This window comes from Hypanus sabinus, unplaced genomic scaffold, assembly GCF_030144855.1.
Source record: "Hypanus sabinus isolate sHypSab1 unplaced genomic scaffold, sHypSab1.hap1 scaffold_412, whole genome shotgun sequence".
In the NCBI taxonomy this organism is placed as follows: domain Eukaryota; kingdom Metazoa; phylum Chordata; class Chondrichthyes; order Myliobatiformes; family Dasyatidae; genus Hypanus; species Hypanus sabinus.
Genome location: NW_026781293.1, coordinates 338,620 through 359,813, shown reverse-complemented (window position 1 = coordinate 359,813; position 21,194 = coordinate 338,620). Strand labels below are relative to the sequence as shown.

At 43.7% G+C, this 21,194-nt stretch overlaps 1 protein-coding gene across 6 annotated transcripts; it reads left to right on the top strand.

Annotated features, from left to right (window-relative positions):
* Nucleotides 1-3,666: 3,666 nt before the first annotated feature.
* Nucleotides 3,667-20,303, top strand: LOC132388798 (zinc finger protein 229-like). Of its 6 annotated transcripts, XM_059961218.1 has the most exons (4): nucleotides 3,890-4,256; nucleotides 5,270-5,437; nucleotides 13,697-13,811; nucleotides 15,030-20,303. In XM_059961218.1, exon 4 carries the CDS (start codon nucleotides 15,435-15,437, stop codon nucleotides 16,641-16,643), a length of 1,209 nt encoding a protein of 402 aa, XP_059817201.1. In that variant the 5' UTR covers nucleotides 3,890-4,256; nucleotides 5,270-5,437; nucleotides 13,697-13,811; nucleotides 15,030-15,434; the 3' UTR covers nucleotides 16,644-20,303. The 6 variants fall into 6 exon arrangements, 5 of the variants coding, with proteins under 5 accessions (XP_059817200.1, XP_059817201.1, XP_059817202.1 ...); XM_059961217.1 differs by lacking the exons at nucleotides 3,890-4,256; nucleotides 13,697-13,811 and adding an exon at nucleotides 3,667-3,882; XR_009510347.1 differs by lacking the exon at nucleotides 15,030-20,303 and having other exon boundaries at nucleotides 13,697-14,485.
* The last annotated feature ends 891 nt before the right edge of the window (nucleotides 20,304-21,194 follow it).

Genomic DNA, 21,194 nt, shown 5'->3' with positions numbered 1-21,194 from the left:
ATAATGAGGTGGGTTTTCAAAGCTTGCGGGGAGATTTATGCTGGTTAGAAGAATGGGCTGAACGTTGGCAGATGGAGTTTAATGCTGAGAAGTGTGAGGTTCTACATATTGGCAGGAATAATCCAAATACAACATACAGGGTAAATGGTAGGGCATTGAGGAATGCAGTGGAACAGAGAGATCTAGGAATAACAGTGCATAGTTCCCTGAAGGTGGAGTCTCATGTAGATAGGGTGGTGAAGAAGGCATTTGGAACGCTGGCCTTTATAAATCAGAGCATTGAGTACAGAAGTTGGGATGTAATGTTAAAATTGTGCAGGGCATTGGTAAGGCCAAATTTGGAATATTGTGTACAGTTCTGGTTACCGAATTACAGGAAAGATATCAATAAATTAGAGAGAGTGCAGAGACGATTTACTAGGATGTTACCTGGGTTTCAGCACTTAAGTTACAGAGAAAGGTTGAACAAGTTAGGTCTCTATTCATTGGAGCTTAGAAGGCTGAGGGGGGATTTGATCGAGGTATTTAAAATTTTGAGAGTAATAGATAGAGTTGACGTGAATAGGCTGTTTCCATTGAGAGTAGAGGAGATTCAAACGAGAGGACCTGATTTGAGAGTTAGGGGACAGAAGTTTAAGGGAAACACGAGGGGGTATTTCTTTACTCAGAGAGTGATAGCTGTGTGGAATGAACTTCCTGCAGAAGTAGTAGAGGCCAGTTCAGTTGTGTCATTTAAGGTAAAATTGGATAGGTATATGGACAGGAAAGGAGTGGAGGGTTATGGGCTGTGTGCGGGTAGGTGGGACTAGGTGAGATTAAGAGTTCGGCACGGACTAGGAGGGCCGAGATGGCCTGTTTCCATGATGTGATTGTTATACGGTTATATATGGTTATATCACTAAAGATTAAACAAGATTGGGAGAGAGAACTTAATATGACCTTTGTTAATGAAGATCGAATTCGAATTTTGAAAAACGTAAATTCTTCTTCTATATGTACCAATCATTGTTTAATTCAATTTAAAATTGTTCACCGTTATTATTTAACAAATGAGAGACTATCTAAAATATTTCCTACTATAGACTAATGCTGTGATAGATGTGAAACTGAAGTAGCTACTTTGTCACATATATTCTGGTATTATTCTTCATTAAAATCGATTTGAAAATCTTTATTTCCAACAAGTTCTAAAGCTCTGAAAATGAATTTACAACCTAATAGGTTGACTGTTCTATTTGGTATAGTTCCACGTCATATTCAGGGTATTTCATCTTCAGATCAACATGTAATTGCATTTGTTACACTATTGACAAGACAGGCTATTTTATTAAAACACAAAGATACTTCTTCCCTTGCATTTATTGAATTGTTTTCTCAAGGAATCTTATGTCTTACTTTGAAAAAAATTAGAAGAACATTTGATCAAAAACAACAAAACAATAACAGTAACAAAGCCTTGTGGCTGCAGAGAAAGTGCAGTGCAGACAGACATATGGTGCAGGGTCACGTCGTGTTACATTGTGAGGCCGAGTCCATTTCATCGATCATTTGGCTTCTAACCACAGACAGGAAGCCGTCCTTGAGCGGGGTGGTTCGCGCTTTAAGGCTTTTGTATCTCTTCCCCCATGGGGGAGCGGGTTTGCAGCGAGAATGTCCAGGTTGTGAGGGTCTTTGTGTACATGGCCTGCTTTTCCGAGGGAGGGGAAGTGTAGGAAGAGTCCACGGAGTGGAGGCTTGCTTCTCTGATGTTCTCTGCAGTTCCTTGCAGTCATGGGCAGAGCAGTAGCCATACGAAGGCGTGAAGTATCGACAAGAAGCTCAGAGACCTTGGCCTTCACCCTTGTGTAGCTGGATCGTGGACTCCCTGTCAGATCGCCGGCAGGTGCTAAGTGTGGGCTCACTCACCCCTCTCTCTTTCTCTCTCTGACCCTCAGCACACATACCCCACAGGGTTGTCTTCTTGCCCCCTCCTTTTCTCTGTGCACCCATGAGTTGTGTCGCTATCCACAGCTCCAATCTGCTAACTAAATTTGCTGACGACACTACACTGACTGGCCTAATCTCACATAATAACGAGGCAGCCGACAGAGAAGAAGTCATCACCCCGACACAGTGGTGTCAAGAAAACAACCTCTCCCTCATTGTGACAAAAACAAAGGAGCTGGTTGTGGATTACAGGAGGAATGGAGTCAGGGACAAAATTCAACATTTCCATGTTTGTTATTGAGACAAAATGCACATTTTAATATTTGTCATGACACAATGTATTTTATATATCGTTAATTACTTAAAACATATTTACAGATTGTTACTGACAGAGTATCGTATAATTTGTGTTCCGTGTGTTATCTGAATGTACTTGCCTGTGATGCTGCCACAAGTCAGTGTTCCTCTGTACCTGTACCTTTTCGTATTTGTGCACTTGGCAATAAATTCAACAGGACCTGAGAAATCTCAGTGAGATTTGATTAGTGATGATCAGCTTGGCAGCTCGGTAGGTCGAATGTATGAGACAGTACACTGTTAAATGCAAAACCCTGAACAGTGTCGATGATCAGAGGGATCTCAGACTCCAAGGAGGCGGGACTATGACGTCAGTCACAGGCTGACAGAGAGAGAGAGAGAGAGAGAGAGAGAGAGAGAGAGAGAGAGAGAGAGAGAGAGAGAGAGACTGGAAAAGCCAATCGCTTCAGTTAGTCGCAGCTGAGGCTTAGAACTCTCCTATGCCCACAAGAGTGGGTTGATCATCGGTACACGGAAACACAACGAAAGTCTGTGGCTGTCACTTCGTATAATCCATAGGAGTGGGGTTTGGAATATCTTGTGTTAACCCTTGCCTGGGTATGTTGTGTGGTAACCCCTGGAAGACGGTATTCCTGTGACAGGTCACTTTCGCTGATGACTCGTATGTGGACGGATTCAACGGATAAGAACTTCGTCGACGGTTATTTTGAAGTAACGGCCTTTTCTCTACGTTTCACCCTGGATTACAAATATCTCTCTCCTATCATTTATTCCGTGGATTACTGAACTTTCCTACTTTACCATCTCAAGACTCTAAGCTTTGTTCCCTCAGGTTCGATAATCTGGGGGTTATATTTACACATATATACACTTAACACTGTTAACTTTCCTTTATTTTGTTAAGTTACTATATACTAATAAAGAGAATGGTTTTAACATCAAAACCAGACTCCGGTGTGAACTCTATTGCTGCTGGTTCGTTTCTAAAACGTTACAGGTTGTAACACAGTTTTATAAAACTAGTTAGACCGTATCTGGAGTGCTTCATACAGTTCTGGTCGCCCCCATTCTCGGAAAGATGTCGGGGCTTTGGGAGGGGCGCAGAAGAGGTTTACCAGGACACTGCCTGGATGAGAGGGCATGAGCTATAAGGAGAGGCTGGACAAACTTGTGTTGTTTTCTCCAGAGCGGCTCAAGCTGGGGAGAGACTGAATGGACGTTTATAAGATGAGGAGAGGAATAGATAGAATGGACAGACGATATATTTTTCCTGGGGGTTGAAATGTCTAATACATTTAAGGTAAGTGGAGATGTGAGCGGCAAGTTTGCTTCTTTCCACAGACTAATGAGTAGCTGGAGTCTCTGCCTGGGGGAGGGGGGGAGGTGGCGCCAATCCTGACACGTGATCCCGTTTGCCCCTCCCATTTAACCGCAGATTGGCAGCATCTGCGCGTCTGTTTCCGAGGCCCCGCCTCCCGATGATGTAACAATCTCTTCGCTCATGTTCACAGTCTCCGGGTGGACGGTGTTATCCTCTCCGCTCAGAGCTGAAGTGGGTCGGCTGTGTGATCGGGAAAGACTTTCATCTCTTCCCACGGGATCAGTGTCTGCGGGCCGAAGATATCACTTTCCCCATCGGTGAGTATTGAGACCGATCCCGAGCGGGGAGATCCGATGTTGGCCGTGAGCCCCGAACTGAGGGCCAGGAATTCATTTGTTTCCCAACTATCCGGGCTCGTCAGAAATGTGTCGACTTCACTTAATCTGCATTGAACGATACAAACCAGGAGCCCAGGCTGTCTGTTTCCGCAGAATTTAAATGAAAGTCTGGCCGACAGGTCACGTGAGGCTGTGTGCCGCAGATTCGCCCCGCCCTCCGCGTTGTGACGCCAGATCACGTGGTGTGATTTTGGCCACTGAGTCCCATAACTTCCCCGAACTCGTCTTGCTTCCTGAAGCTCCTCGCGTTTGTCCTGGAGCTTTATGGCTGTTGTGTCTTCTCCCGGACTGGGGTGGGTGAGAAAGGAGAACGTCCGAGGTTGTGGGGATCTTTGATTTTACTGCCTGCTATACCGATGGACTGGGAAGTCTCGGGGGAGAATGGTTCGAGCCTCAGCTCCACGCAGTAGAGCTGAGCCACACGTTACTCCTGCAAGTTTATAGTCCAGCGACGGCGGTCGGTCAAGTATAGACAAGACAGGATCTGTAATACAAACTTCCTGAAATGGTGCTGTTTTAGTCTGGAAATGGAGTGATAGTATAACAGTAAAGGAAGCACAACTTGTCCTTGTAAATTATCCTGGAACCAGTTTGTCTGTTATTCCTGGAAATGTGTTCAGTACAGTTGTTGCTAATAATCTCAGGAATGATCGGCTTTATGTGTGAGGAGCATTTGATGGTTCTGGACCTGTGCTGGATGGAGTTCAGAGGGACGGTGGGGGTGGTGGGGGGATGTATGGTTAAGTAAACCTACCGAATGCTGAAAAGTCTGGATACAGTGGACATGGAGAGGATGTTTCCATTAGACGGAGAGTCTGTGATCTGACAGCACAGTCTCAGAATAAAGATGCTTCTCGTTAAAATTCAGTTGCGAATTTTTTTTTGCCATTAGGTGTCCGAAGTGTGGAATTTGTTTCCACAGAGGTTGGTTGAGGCTGCGATTTGGGTATATTTATGACAGAGATTAATATATTCATGATTGCTAAGTGGCTTCAGGGTTACAGGAGGAAGGCAGGAATATGGTGTTGGTGTAAACATCAGCCCTGGTTGAGTGGTGGGCAGACCAGATGGATCGAATCACCGGATTCTGGTCCTGGGTCTTATGTCTTACCATGACTGGATGATGGCTCCTTCTTATCCCATATCGTCTGTGTCATGTGAGGGACAATAAAAGATTGTTCACTGAGATCATTATATTTGCCTTCAATGTTTAAATTTCAGTGAGTTTTGATCCTAGTAACATTAAGCAGAAATGTTTGGTCCACCTTTGTATTGTTAATGTGCTTCATTATCTTTCATGTTAAAGTTAGACCTGCAGTGAGACATTTATTGGAAGAAAAGCACACAACTGGAAGCAGAGCGCGACTGAAGACGAGGGAACAGCAGCAAGTGAAACAGCCCGAGGATTGAGAGCACCGACTGGAGAGAACCCATCTGACTCGGAGATTCCAGTGATTCAGTCAGGAGAAAGTTGGTGAGTCTCATTTACTCAAACGCTGGTCCTTTAGACATTACATACCTGTGCAAAGGAAGGTACAAAATGGTTGGGAGTGAGACAGAATGTGCCCAGAAGAACCAGTTATGCCAGTACCAGTCAGACCCAGTTGTGAAGAAGCCCCCTGCCCCAATATTCCCTTTAAACCTTTTGCCCTTCACCCTTAACCCATGTCCTCCGGTTTTTTTCTCCCCTAACCTCAGTGGAAAAAGCCTGCTTGCATTCACTCTATCTATACCCATCATAATTTTATACACCTCTATCAAATCACCCCTCATTCTCCTACGCTCCAGGGAATAAAGTCCTAACCTATTCAAACTTTCTCTGTAACTCAGTTTCTCAAGTCCCAGCAACATCCTTTTAAACCTTCTCTGCACTCTTTCGACCTTATTAATATTCTTCCTGTGATTCGGTGACCAAAACTGCACACAATACTCCAAATTTCCCCTCACTAATGCAATATACAACCTCACCATTACATTCCAACTCATATACTCAGTACTTTGATTTATAAAGGCCAATGTACCAAAAGCTCTCTTTACTACCCTATCTACATGTGATGCCACTTTTAGGGAATTTTGTATCAGTATTCCTAGATCCCTCTGTTGTAGTACACTCCTCAGTGCCCATACCTTGTATGTTCTACCTTCGTTTGACCTTCCGAAGTGCAATACCTCACACTTGTCTGTATTAAACTCTATCTGCCATTTTTCCAACTGGTTCAGATCCCTCTGCAAGCTTTGAAAACCTTCCTCACTGTACACTACACCTCCAATCTTTGTATCATCAACAAATTTGCTGATCCAATTTACCAAATTATTATCCAGATCATTGATATAGATGACAAATAACAATGGACCCAGCACTGATTCCTGTGCTTCACCAGATTCCAGAAGGTTCACCAGAGTGATTCCTGGGATAGCAGGACATTCATATGAAGAAAGACTGGATCGACTAGGCTTATACTCACTGGAATTTAGAAGATTAAGGGGGGATCTTATTGAAACATATAAAATTCTAAAGGGATTGGACAGGCTAGATGCAGGAAGATTGTTTCCAATGTTGGAGGAGTCCAGAATGAGGGGTCACAGTTTAAGGATAAAGGGGAAGACTTTTAGGACCGAGATGAGGAAAAACTTCTTCACACAGAGGGTGGAGAATCCGTGGAATTCTCTGCCACAGGAAACAGTTGAGGCTGGTTCATTGGCTATATTCAAGAGGGTGTTAGATATGGCCCTTGTGGCTAAAGGGATCAGGGGTATAGAGAGAAAGCAGGTACAGGGTTCTGAGTTGGATGATCAGCCATGTTCATACTGAATGGCGGTGTAGGCTCGAAGGGCCTACTCCTGCACCTTTTTTGTATGTTTCTATGTGTGGAAAATTAGAATCTCCCACAATCACAACCTTGTGCTTACTACAAATATCTGCTATCTCCTTACAAATTTGCTCCTCCAATTCTCGCTCCCAATTAGGTGGTTTACAGTACGCCCCTATACGTGTTACTATACCTTTCCCAATCCTCAGTTCCACCCAAATAGGCTCCCTAACTGAGCCCTGTAATCTATCCTGTCAAAGCACCGCTGTAATATTTTCTCAGACAAGCATTGCAATACCTCCGCCTCTTGCCCTTCTGATTCTATCACACCAGAAGCAACGAAATCCAGGGATATTTAGTTGCGAATCACACCCCTCCTGCAACCATGTTTCACTAATAGATACAACATCGTATTTCCAGTTATCAATCCATGCTCTAAGCTCATCCACCTTTCTTACAATGCTCCTAGCATTAAAATAGGTGCATTCCAGATACTTTCCTCCTCTTCCTCTCTGTTTATCCCTAACGGTGCAAGCAACTTTATTATCTCTTTTTTTTCCTTCTCCCCTACTTCTTCGGTCTGAGCGCTCCTACATCAGGGAGGAAGTTCAAATCATCTCTGTGTTAAAAGTTTAGCCATCACAGTGACTGAAGGCAGCTGCAGGTTCATGAGGGACTGTTACTGTCAGATTCTGCAGTTCTTGCAGCTGCACACCGCACCCAGGACTGAACCCTGGTCACTGAGTATTGGAGGAGTCTGTTCTGCTGATGTTAGCCTTAAACTAGGCAGAAGTTTTACATTGTGGATCTGTGAATGATAAATCAATTCTATATCATTTATCCCGTGTCTCAGGTATTTACTATCTCTATCACCCTCACTATATAAGGCCACTCAGTCCATCTGGTTCGTGTCCATGTTTCTGTTCCATATCAGTTTATCAAAATCTATCTCTGCCATTTCCCTCTCAACCTCCCTATGATGACAGGTTACAACTAGTCACCTCTGCGTGTGATAAGAGATTTCCCTTGAATTTCATAGAATTATAGAAATCTACAGAGCATTATAGACGCGTTGGCCCATAATGTTGTGCCGACCATGTAACTTACTCTAGAAACTGTCCAGAATTACCCTACCGCATAGCCACCTATTTTCCTGAGCTCCATCTAAGAGTCCCTTAAAAGACCCTATTGTATCTGCCTCTACCACCGTTGCTGGCAGTGCATTCCAAACACACACCACTTTGTTTAAAAAACTTAGCTCTGACATCTCCTCTGTACCAACGCTCAAGCAACTTAAACCTATGCCCCTCGTGTTAGCCGTTCCAGCCCTGAGAAAAAGCCTTTGGCTATCCACACGACCAATGCCTGTCATCATCAAATACACCTCCACGAATTTCCTGCATGATTTTCTCCATGCTGAAGAACTGTGGTTTTAACGTTCTTCAGAACTCCAGACTGAGGTGGTTAACTCCTTTTTCCCTGCTCTTTTGAACGTTTTGAGTCATTTTCACTAATTTCAAAGGACTGTGCCTCAGACAGTTGGGTTGTTGCAACGCGCCTCTAAAGTCTGATAGCACATCAGCGAGTTCACACTGTGGAGAGGCCGTTCACCTGCTCAGACTGTGGGAAGGGATTCACGTTATCATCTCACCTATTGAGACATCAGTTAGTACACACAGGTGAGAGGCCATTCACCTGCTCAGACTGTGGGAAAGGATTCACTCAGTCATCCCACCTACGAGCACACTACTCAGTTCACACTGGGGAGACTCTGGACACAAATAAATCAGTCCTATTTTAAACTCAGTCTCTGGTACTTAGTGAATTTATAACACACGTAGTGCACAGTAGAGTGTCAACTCAGGCCGCCTGGACCTTGCTGAGATTCAATTCCACGACAGTCCTTTTAAATCATCCCCTGTTATTCACCTCTCACTCTCACTGTGGTGATGGGTTCCAAACAGTCACTACTCTGTGGGTGAAGAGGTTTCCCTTGAATTTCCAGCAGACTGAAGAAGTTGAGCTGACTGCAGTTCTGTCTGAGATGTTCTTCGCCCTTCAAATCTCTGGAGGAGGAAGAGTGACATTGGTAGTTAACCTCCTTAATCACGACTCATTTCCATTTTATGGGGCATTTTTCCTGATAACAAAGGGTTGTTGAAAACACCAGTGTTCTTTAAAGACTGGAAGTAGAATCGGAAACCATCAGTTGGATGTTCAAAGAATCATGGTCAGAAACCAGAGGCAGGTCTGCACACGGTAGAGTTTGGGGCTCTGGAAGATGGTTAGGGTAAGAATGTATCGTGAGAAGGGAATCAGCAGCAGGGAGAGGAACTGCATAACAGAGTAGGAACATTTCAAAGCTGATTGACAGAAAATAATTGTATTGTCTGACTGATGACAGAAACAATACCTGTTGTGAGGTGCTCCATTGGTCGAGGGAGATGTGGGTGTTGGGAATGGTTATATCTATTGAGGGAGTTAGTCCTGCTTGTTCATCCTGTAATATAATTTCTGGATGGTTATTATATAACCACATAACAATTACAGCATGTAAACAGGCCATCTCGGCCCTTCTAGTCGGTGCTGAAAGCTTACTCTCACCTAATCCCACCGAACTGCATTCACCCCATAAAAAATATCGAACCTGCTTCTACCACTTCTACTAGAAGCTCTTCCACACAGCTACCACTCTCTGAGTAAAGAAGTTCCCACTCATGTTACCCCTAAACTTTTTCCCCCTAACTCTCAACTCATGTCCTCTTGTTTGCATCTCCCCTACTCTCAATGGAAAAAGCCTATCCACGTCAACTCGATCTATCCCCATCATAATTTTAAATTCCTCTATCGAGTCCCCCCTGAACCTTCTACACTCCAAAGAATAAAGACCTAACTTGTTCAACCTTTCCCTGTAACTTAGGTGTTGAAACCCAGGTAACATTCTAGTAAATTTTCTCCGTACTCTCTCAATTATATTGACATCTTTCCTATATTTCGGTGAACAGAACTGCACACAATACTCCATATTTGGCCTGAACAATGCCTTGTATAATTTTAACATTACATCCCAACTCCTATACTCAGTGCTCTGATTTATAAAGGCCAGCATACCAAAAGCTTTCTTTACAACCCTATCCACATGAGATTCCACCTTCAGGGGACTATTCACCATTATTCTATTATCTATGCCCCATAGATCACTCTGTCTACTGCATTCTTCAATGCCCTACAATTTACCATGTATGTCCTATTTTGATCAGACCTACCAAAATGTAGCACCTCACACTTTTCAACATTAGCCTCCATCTGCGATCTTTCTGTCCACTCTTCTAACTGGCTTAAATCTCTCTGCAAGCTTTGCAAACCTACTTCATTATCCACAATGCCACCTGTCTTAGTATTATCTGCATACTTTCCAATCCAATTTACCGCTCCATCATCCAGATCATTAATGTATATGACAAACAACATTGGACCCAGTACTGATCCCTGAGGCACACCGCTAGTCACCGCCCTCTAACCTGACAAACAGTTATCCACCACTACTCTCTGGCTTCTCCCACCCAGCCACTGTTGAATCCATTTTACTACTTCAATATTAATACCTAACATTTGAACCTTCCTAACTATCCTTCCATGTGGAATCTTGTCAAAGGCCTTACTGAAGTCCATATAGATAACATCCACTGCTTTACCCTCATCAACCTTCCTAGTAACCACTTCAAAAAGATCAATACGGTTTGTCAAACATGATCTTCCACACACAAATCCATGTTGACTGTTCCTAATCAAACCCTGTCTAATCAGATAATTATATACCATATCCAAGAATATTTTCCATTAATTTATCCATCACTGACGTCAAACTTACAGGCCCATCATTGCTAGGTTTACTCTAAGACCCCTTTTTAAACAATGGAACATGAGCAATTTGCCAATCTTCCGGCACCATCCATGTTTTTAATGATATTTGAAATATTTCCGTCAGAGCTCCTGCTGTTTCTACACTAAATTCCCTCAAGGTTCTAGAGAATATCCTGTCAGGAACCGGAGAGTTGTCCACTTTTATATTCCTTAAAAGCTCCTTACTTCCTTTTCTTTAATCATCAGAGTTTCCTTAACTACCCTACTTGTTTCTCTTACCTTACACAATTCAATATCCTTCTCCTTAGTGAATACCAATGAAAATAATTTTTCAAAATCTCCCCCATAGCTGTCCACTCTGATTCTCTAAGGGACCAATTCTATCCCTCACTATCGTTTTGCTATTAATATAACTGTAGACACCCTCTGGATTCATTTTCACCTTACTTGCCAAAGCAGCCTCATATCCTCTTTTAGCTTTTCTAATTACTTTCTTAAGCTTCTTTTTACATTCTTTATATTCCTCGAGCTCCTCATTTGCTCCATGCTGCCTATATTTATTATAGATCTCTTTTTCTGAACCATGTTTCCAATATCTCTTGAAACCATGGCTCTCTAGAACTTTTAACCTTTCCTTTCAACCCAATAGGAACACAAAGATCCTGTACCCTCAAAATTTCACCTTTAAATGAACTCCATTTCTTTGTTATATCCTTCCCATAAACAAATTGTCCCAATCGACTCCTAAATCTTTTCACATTTCATCAAAGTCAGCCTTTCTCCAATCAAAAATCTCAACCCTGGGTCCAGTCCTATCCTTTTCCATACTTATATTGAAACTAATGGTATTGTGATCACTGGACCCGAAGTGCTCCCCAACACATACCTCCATCACCTGACCTATCTCTTTCCCAGCAGGAGATCCAACACTGCTACTTCTCTAGTTGGTACCTCCATGTATTGCTGCAAAAACCTATCCTGCACACATTTTACAAACTCCAAACCATCCATCCCTTTTATAGAATGGACTTCCAGTCTGTGTGTGGAAAATTAAAATCTGCCACAATCACAACCTTGTGCTTAGTACAAATATCTGCTATCTCCTCACAAATTTGCTCCTCCAATTCTCGCTCCCCATTATGTGGTCTATAATACACCCCTATAAGTATTACTACACCTTTCCCATTCCACAATTCCACCCAAGTAGTCTCCCGAGACGAGCCCTCTAATCTGTCCTGTCAAAACACCACTGTAATATTTTCTCGGACAAGTAATTCAACGCAAAACAACGAAAATCTAGGAATATTTAGTTGCCAATCACACCTGTCCTGCAACCATGTTTCACTAATAGCTACAACATCATATTTCCATGTCTCAATCCATGCTCTATCCTCATCCAACTATCTAACAATGCTCCTAGCATTAAAATAGATGCATTTAAGAAACTCTCCACCTCTTCCTCTCTGTTTATCCCTTATGGTGCACGCAACTTTATTATCTTTTTGTTTTCCTTCTCCCCTACATCTTCGGTCTGAACCCCCCTACATCAGGGAGGAAGTTCAAATCATCTCTGTGTTAAAAGTCTAACCATCACAGTAACTGAAGGCAGCTGCAGGTTCATGAGGAACTGTTACTGTCAGATTCTGCAGTTCTTGTGGCTGCTCATCGCACCCAGGACTGAACCCTGGTCACTGAGCATTGGAGGAGTCTGTTCTTCTGATGTTCGTCTTAAACTAGACTGGTGCTTAATACTGTGGATCTGTGAAAGATAAAACAGTTTGTATAAAATGCCGTGTTTCAGGTACTTACTGTCTGTACCACACTCACAATGTACACTGGAAAGGCCACTCGGTCCATCTGGTTCCTGCCCATGTTTCTGTTCCATATCTGTATATCAAAATCTACCCCTGCCGTTCCCCTCTCACTCTCCTTGAGATGACAGGTTGCAACTAGTCACCACTCCGTGGGATAGGAGATTTCCCTTGAATTTCATAGAATCATCGAAATCTATTTTCCTAAGCTCCATGTACCTTTCTGAGTCTCTTAAAAGACCCTATTGTATCCGCCTCTACCACCGTCGCTGGCAGTGCATTCCACACACACACCACTACCACTCTTTGTTTAAAAAAAACTTTGCTCTGATATCTCCTCTGTACCTACTTCCAGGCAGCTTAAACCTATTTCCCCTCATGTTAGCCATTTCCTCGCTGGGAAAAAGCCTCTGGCTATCCACACGACCAATGCCTCTCATCATCTTATAGACCTGAATGATTTTCTCCAGTCTGAGTAAGATGATGAGCTCACCGTGGTTTTGACGTTCTCACCCCTCCCCATCCCCTACCCCTCTCCCACCCCTCTCCCCCTTCCCCTCCCTTCCCTCTCCTCCTTTGTGTTTTACGTCAAAGACCCTTCTCACTCAGGCACTTAAAGCGACACTCGCAGTAAACGAACTTGCAGTTTCGTAACACAATGCACCTCTAAAGTCTGACAGCAGACTAGCGAGTGAAACCGATGGTGCAGAGTCAAAAACCAAAGATTTGCCAGATTTGAGTCAGGCTTTGGGGCTGCAAAGACAGATGGGGTCTAGAGTTTACGAGGAGGAGGAACCAGACCAGCAGGATGTGGCTACACAAGAAAGATTAGAAGCATTTGGTAAACTGGTTGATCGAAAAAAAAAGGTGGTTAATTTCTGCAAAATACTGGTGGAAATCAACAGTCAGGCAGAAATTTTGGAGAGGCATGAAAAGACAACGTTTAGACTGAACCAGCACGCCTAGCCTGTGTACTCCGCTGCTTAGTTGCTGCTTGAACTGCAGAGTTCCTCCAGCATTTTGTGTGTGTGCGTCTCTGTATTCTCAGCAACTGCAGAATCTCCTGTGTTTTATAACCGCATTTTACTTTGGCAATAGATACTCATTGATATTGAGAATATTGCTTATGGGAGCTGCTTTCTGCGTTAAAACAGCTGCAGATTTTTCGATACACACAAAAAAAAAATTAGGTATGGACCTTGAACCGGTGCCTGCACAAATTTTTAATGGCACCGTGATTACCCATAGGGCCATGAGTTAAAAATTTCGCCGTCGATGAAATGCGCAGGCGTCAGGCTGAGGACGTCCCCGAGTATTAGGCATGCGCGCAGCACACTGAAGGCATTGAAAATGTCGGATGCAGGTAAGAGCGATTGTCCATGATTTTATCTTAAACACCGGCTTCAGGATAATTCCTGTGAAAGCCAGACATCATAGTCCGCAATCCCAGGACAGTCCTGCTCTCTTCCATCTCTCTCAGCCCGATGATCCATACACGGGCCCAGGGGAGCTTCCGGTTGATGAGGGAATGGGAACCGATGGATCTCTCAGACAGAGCTGAGCTCCAGCTATCTAAATGCAAGGATTAGGAACTCGGAGGAAGGGAACAAAATCTTTTACATCACCAGTTGAGAAAATCACTTTTGTTCTACCTCCAATCACAAAGAAGAGGAAATCTGCAGATGCTGGAAATCCAAGCAACACACACAAAATGCCGGAGGAACTCAGCATTAGTACTCAATCCAGTCAATGCCAAACAAATATTTACACTGTCTAATGCAACTACCTGCACTGGGACCATCGCCCTCCATACCCCTACCATCCAGGCTCCCATCCAAACTTCTTTTAAATGGTGAAACCGAGCTCATATTCACCACTTGTGCTGGCATCTCACTGCACACTCTCACGACCATTTCAGTAAAGAGCTTTTCCAAATGTTCCCATTAAATTTTCACTTCCCCACTTACCCATGACCTATGGTTGTCATCACACCCATCCTCAGTGGAAAAAGCTGCTTACCTGTACCCTATCTATACTGTCATAATGTTGTCTATTCCCAACAAATCCTCAAAGAAATGTATAATATCTTTGTTTATGTTTAGAGCCTTTTTCAGATGTATAGGATGATGAGGGACACTGATCATGTGGATAGCCAGAGGTTTTTACCCCAGGGCTGAAATGGCTAATGTGAAGGGGTATAGTTTCAAGGTGCTTGAAAGTTGATACGGAGGGGATGTCAGGGGTAACTTTATTTACACTGAGAGTTGTGGGTGCATGGAACGGATTGCAGGCTACTTGTATGAGATTGTTTCAGTTACTGTGGGGGAGGAACCCATGCAGCTCAGTGGGAACAGGGAATAATACCAATGGAGAGAGTTAAACTGAGCCAGGTCACAGATTGGAGACGGCAGAAATGCCCCATTCATATAGAGACAGGAAAAGCGTCAGGAGATGATTTCTGTCTCCAACTTGGGTTGAACTTCACTGTAACAGTGTGATGCCAGGTCACACCTTGACAACTCAAGCGATCTCATTAGAAATGTCCTACACCCATTGATGGATTTTGTAAATCTTTTTACAGGTTAAAAATGACAAGGAATTTGCCTACGGGAACCTCGAACACAACACGCCAGTTTTGCTGTCTCTGTCCAGATATTTAAGAACAGGAGCAAGGGATTCAGCCGATCATCCTTCCTGCTCAGACTGTCAAGAGGGATTCACTTGATCATCTGACCAAGGCATGCCCATTAGTTTACATGGGGGGAGCCCATTCATCTGCTCAGACGGTGGGAATGGATTCACTCAGTCATCTCAACTGAAGGTACATCAGCAAGTTCACACTGGGACAAGGCCATTCACCTGTCCTGTGAGTGAGCAGGGATTCAGTGGGTCTTCCCACCTGTGGACACACCAGTCAGATCACATTGGGCAAAGACTGGTCATCTGAAGAATTTGTGGGGAAGCATTCACTCTGTCATCTGACCTAATGGCTCAACAGCGAGTTCACACTCGGGAGCGGCCGTTCACCTGCTCAGACTGTGGGAAAGGATTCACTCAGTCATCTCAGTTACTGAGACACCAGTCAGTTCACACTGGGGACAGGCCATTCAACTGCTCGCTCTGCAGGAAGGGATTCACTTCCGCATATAAGCTACTGAGACACCAGTCAGTTCACACTGGGGAGAGGCCATTCACCTGCTCAGACTGTGGGAAGGGATTCACTTCATCATATCAGCTACTGAGACACCAGTCAGTTCACACCGGAGAGTGGCCGTTCACCTGCTCAGACTGTGGGAAGCGATTCACTGAATTATCTCGACTGAAGATACATCAGCGAGTTCACACTGGAGAGAGGCCGTTCACCTGCTCAGATTGTGGGAAGGGATTCGCACAGTCATCTCAACTGAAGGTACATCAGCGAGTTCACACTGGGGAAAGGCCGTTCACCTGCTCGGACTGTGGGAAGGGATTCACTTCATCATCTCTACTGAAGGTACATCAGCGAGTTCACACTGGGGAGAAGCCATTCACCTGCTTGGACTGTGGCAAGGCATTCACTTCATCAGCTCACTTACTGAGACACCAGCAGCGAGTTCACACTGGGAAGAGGCCATTCACCTGCTCAATCTGTGGGAAAGGATTCACTTCGTCATATAAGTTACTGAAACACCGGTCAGTTCACACCAGAGAGTGGCCGTTCACCTGCTCAGACTGCGGGAAGGGATTCACCGAATTACCTCAACTTAAGATACATCAGCGAGTTCACTCCGGAGAGAGGCCATTCACCTGCTCAAAATGTGGGAAGGGATTCACTCAGTCATCTCAACTGAAGGTACATCAGCGAGTTCACACGGGAGAGAAGCCGTTCACCTGCTCAGACTGTGGGAAAGGATTCACTCAGTTATCTCAACTGAAGGCACACCAGAGCGTTCACACCGGAGAGTGGGCAATCACCTGCTCGGACTGCGGGAAGGGATTCGCTTCGTCATCCCATCTGAAGATACATCAGCGAGTTCACACTGGAGAGAGGCCGTTCACCTGCTCAGACTGTGGGAAGGGTTTCTCTTCGTCATCCCACCTGAAGGTACATCAGCGAGTTCACACTGGAGAGAGGCCATTCACCTGCTCAAACTGTGGGAAAGGATTCACTCAGTCATCCATCCTAAAGGCACACCAGCGACTTCACACTGGGTAGAGACTGATCTGCTCGGACTTTGGGAAAAGATTCTCTCAGCCAAATCAACCAGTGTGCATCATTGAGTTCACACTGGGGAGAGGCCATTCACCGGCTGTGAATGTAGGAAGCGATTCACTCCATCATCTAATCTTATGTAGCTCTCAGTTCTTTTGGCAGCTTAACAGAGGGGGTTATCGCCCCCCCCCCCAGTCCAGTTTGGCCAAACTGAAGAATCTCGTTTGGGTGGATACTGTGCGATGTGTCCCCTGTGTAATGTGTCCCTGGGGTTCATACTTTCTGTGGACTGTCTCTTTAAAATGCAAAGAGAACCGAGACTGACGTTGGACACGCTGTTGGATTTCTGCAGAAGTGCTGGGTTGCTATGGTGACCAGCTAATGTTTATGTTCTGTGTGGTTAAGCAAGGTCAGAATGATCCTTTACCGACACAGAACAAGCAAGCGACTTCTTACAGAGAGAGGGGGCGGAGCTATGTGATGGACAGCTGGTGTTCAGCACAACGGTATTTAAACACACGTAACTGCTTTTCTCGCAGGACATGCGGACGCACAAAGGCTAGTGATGAAAGTTTCTGCTGGTTGGACTTTCTTGTACCCACAAGGGTGGGATTTGAGGATCGATAAAGAAGAATCGATCTGTGGCTGTTAGTGCTTGTAAGAGTGACCCTGTGGGATCTACCGGAGAGTCTAACCCTTACCTGGGTTGGGAGACTTTCTCTTGAAGAAGGTGCTCTTGAGTTGGTCACGTCTGGCTAACTTGGAAGATTTGATGGGCATTGGAAAAGGTCGACAACACCTGTTACATCTCCCTCTCCCTCTGCCTCCTTCCCTTCCTCCCTCCCCCTCCAATCTTGTGAACTAAATTGAACCTACCACTTCATCGTAAGACTATGTCGTTTACCACCTCGGTTTTGGATTTTATATACAGGTGGCTCCCATTTTTCGGACATTTGCTTTACGACAGCTCACTGTAACGAAAGACCTACATTAGTACCTGTTTTTGCTAACCAAAGAGGATTTTCGCTTTTACGATAAAGATGATGACTGCTTTATACGTGAGTTTACCCCGAGAAAGACTACTGTGACCGTGAAGTCTTGTGCGGCAGTTGTGTACGCATGTGTGTACGTGCTGATTTTTTTTCTCTCCAAATCGATTTCAGTTCACTATCTTCCCGATTTTCAGTGAAACTGCACATACATACAATATTTCTACTTTATATAGTGTGTATATTTATCATACCATTCCTACTTTTACTATAGGTTAGCGTTATTTTAGGATTTATGTGCTATTTGGTATGATTTGGTGGGTTATTCTTTGGGTCTGGGAACATCCAAAATCTTTTCCCATTTAGATTAATGGTGATTGCTTCTTCGCTTCATGACATTTCGGCTTACAAATGGTTTCATAGGAACGCTGTACCTTTAGATACTGGGGGAAACCTTTATTCACACCTATATATGCATAACATTGCTAACCCTTGGATTATCTGGTTTAAGTTCACTATTATTAGTAGTTACCAATAAAATAGTGTTTGTTCACTGCAAAACCAGACTCCAAGTGTGCTTAATTGTTGCTGGTAGTTTTATAGGTTTGCGTCTATGTGACACCTGAAGTAACAAATGGTACATAATATGTGATTAAACTATTAAGATTTATAATTCTTACTTTGACTATAGGGTTAGTAAAGAAAACAAAAAAAAAGAAAATGGGCCCACTCTCTCCATTCACGTCTTCTCATCTCTCCCAGCAAAAGGCCATGAAAATCTCTCTTCCAGACTCACAAGGAAGAACATTTCTGTCATTAGATAGTCCCACACTCCAAAACCCTGTTATCTCTGGTCTTACCCTAAACATTGCTGCTGCAGAGAAGCCATTACCTCAGCAGTGAAACATTACAGAGAGGCCGTTACATTAGCAGTGACACCTTACAGTGTGTTACACTTGTGACACACTACCAAGTTCAAACTGGAGAGAAAGTTTCAATGAGCTGCATGCTGGATATTTGTCCATCACCATTGCTGAATGCAACTTCGAGAGTGACTGTCGGTGCTGAACTCTGCAATTATTGCTGCTGCTCACCACACCCAGTTCTGCACCCTGGTCACTGGGCATGGGAGGAGTTTCTTCTGCTGCACATTCACCTTTAATGGGACTGGAGTTTAATATTCTGCATCTGAGACAAATAAACCAGTTCTATTTTAAACTATGTCTTTGGTACTTAGTGAATTTATAACACAACCGGTGTACTCAGGCCTGCTGAACCCGGCCAGTGAATCTGCTCCACATCAGTCCATTTAAATCCTCCTCTGTTGTTTCCCTTAAGTTCTCTGCAGACTGAAGAAGTCGAGATGACTGCAGTTCTAATCTCTGGGGTGATGAAAAATGACATTGTTCGTTAACCTCCTTAATCACAACATATTTCCACATTATGACTCACTTTCCCTGCTTCTAAAGGGTTGTTGGAAACACCACTGTCCTCGAAAGACTTAAATTGGAATGGGAAGCCTAGTTGGAAGTTCAAAGGAGCAGGGTCAGAAACCAGAGGCTGGTCTGCACAGGGCAGAGTTTGGGACTCTGGCCGATGGTTCTGGTAAGAACGTATGATGAGGAGAAAGGAATCAACAGTGGGGCATGGCAACGAATGACAGAGTAGCAACATTTGGATGTTAATTGGCAGACAAAATAATTTTGTTGTCTGACTGATGAACAATGCCTGTGGTGAGAGGCCCCATTGGTCGAGGCACATGTGTGTGTTGAGAATGGTTATACCTATTGAGGGAGTTATTCCTGGTGTTTATCCTGTAAAATTATATCTGAATGGTTATTTGAGATGATCCTATCTGTAATAATGTATTGATTATCATATAAATTGTGAGATTATGTCCTTAACTGAATCAGGCTTGAATTTATGGTGCCTTAATGAAGTTACTGTGGTCATTCACCCATTTGTATTTTAAAGCAAGATTTTGGTGAATGACATTTGCCACTTGATTGTACCTGCATAAGTAATCAGATTGAGTTAAACTGCTGCAGGATCCTGGAATGTGTTGAATTGTCTCTGGTTTTTCTTGGCATTTTCTGCATTTAGTGTCTTGTTTGCTTGTATTGCATGTATTTCAGATTTTTTTCTTTTTCTTAAACACCTTGTCCTGCATTTCTGCAAGGAACCCCTCTGTTTCTGGGAAGAGGTCTCCAACTCTCAGTCAGGTGCTCGATGCTTCCTTCACACCATCTAGTCTGCTCAGATCATTGGGATGTCTCCCATGGAGGGTCATACTCATTCCACTGGTTAATGTTTTCTTCCAGAGTGATGACTTATTGTTCTCAGTTGGCCTCTCATTTAAGCTTTCCGGTCTATATTTCTTATCATGATTGCATATACACACATGGAGTGCTGAATCCTGTTTATTTTTGATGAAAATATATATTTAGGTTTTATCTGACTGTTGTGTGATTTTTTTTTTCATGTGTGTTATTCCTGTTCCTCCTTCTGTCCAAGGTAGTTGTTAATCTAAGTGGGACTTCGTGTAAATAGACTTTTCTAAAGTCTCTTCAGTTCTTATTTGTCTTTGTAAATGTTACTGATTGAAATGGGACCAAGATATTTTCATTAAAAAAGTCAATCTCGGTATTGATGCAAGTGTTTATTGCCTTTGTTGTATTTGTTACCTATTGAGTTCTGTTTGGCAGGTTTTTTTGAAGCCATGAACTAAATTTTGTCAAAGGTTTTCTGGATTTTACACTACTTTCTATTGTCTTTGCTTGTTGATATTCCAGATACGTGGGTATCGAGTCATAAAGAAGAGTCTTTTATAAGACTCTTCTTTATGTTGATTCCCATCCAGAGATGCTGCTTGACATTCTGAGCTCCTCCAGCACTTTATGTGTAGTTCTCTCCATTTCTAGCATCTGCAGGTCCTCTCATTTCCCCGATACTTATATGTTTCTTGAAATAATGAGCCGGTAGTAGGGCTGTGTGGCTCTTTTTGTAAAATATTAAATAAACTCATTATAATGAGGTTGTATAGGGTTGGAAGGTGTAGAATCTCTGGGTAGAATCATCGCCCTCTGTGGTGGGGATTTACAGACATTCACCACCCTCAGAGTGGAAACATTTCCCCTCATCTCAGTCCCGGGTAGTCCACCCCTGTTTCAGAGACTGGGATCCCTGATTCAACCGGTAATGATGTTGTGCATTTCAATGTTCACCTCTCAGTCTTCGTTTTTCTAAATGAAAGGGTTATCACATTTGATCTTTCTTCATATGATGACCCCACCACACCAGGGATCAGTCAGGTGAATCTTCATTGCACTCTCTATAACAAATACTCTCTAACCTCTTTGTTAATCCTCTATGGAATTTTCATATTCTTCAGCCCCGTGTTGCCCCAACCAATCACCTCCCACCCATCACTATTTCCACCTTCCCACCTCCCCCTCACCTGGATCGACCTCTCACTCCCCGGATCTTGCCCCATCCCCACCCCTCACCTCTATTCTCTGACTATTTCCCGTCCACTCTCAGTCCAGAGGGAGAGTCTCGGCCCGAA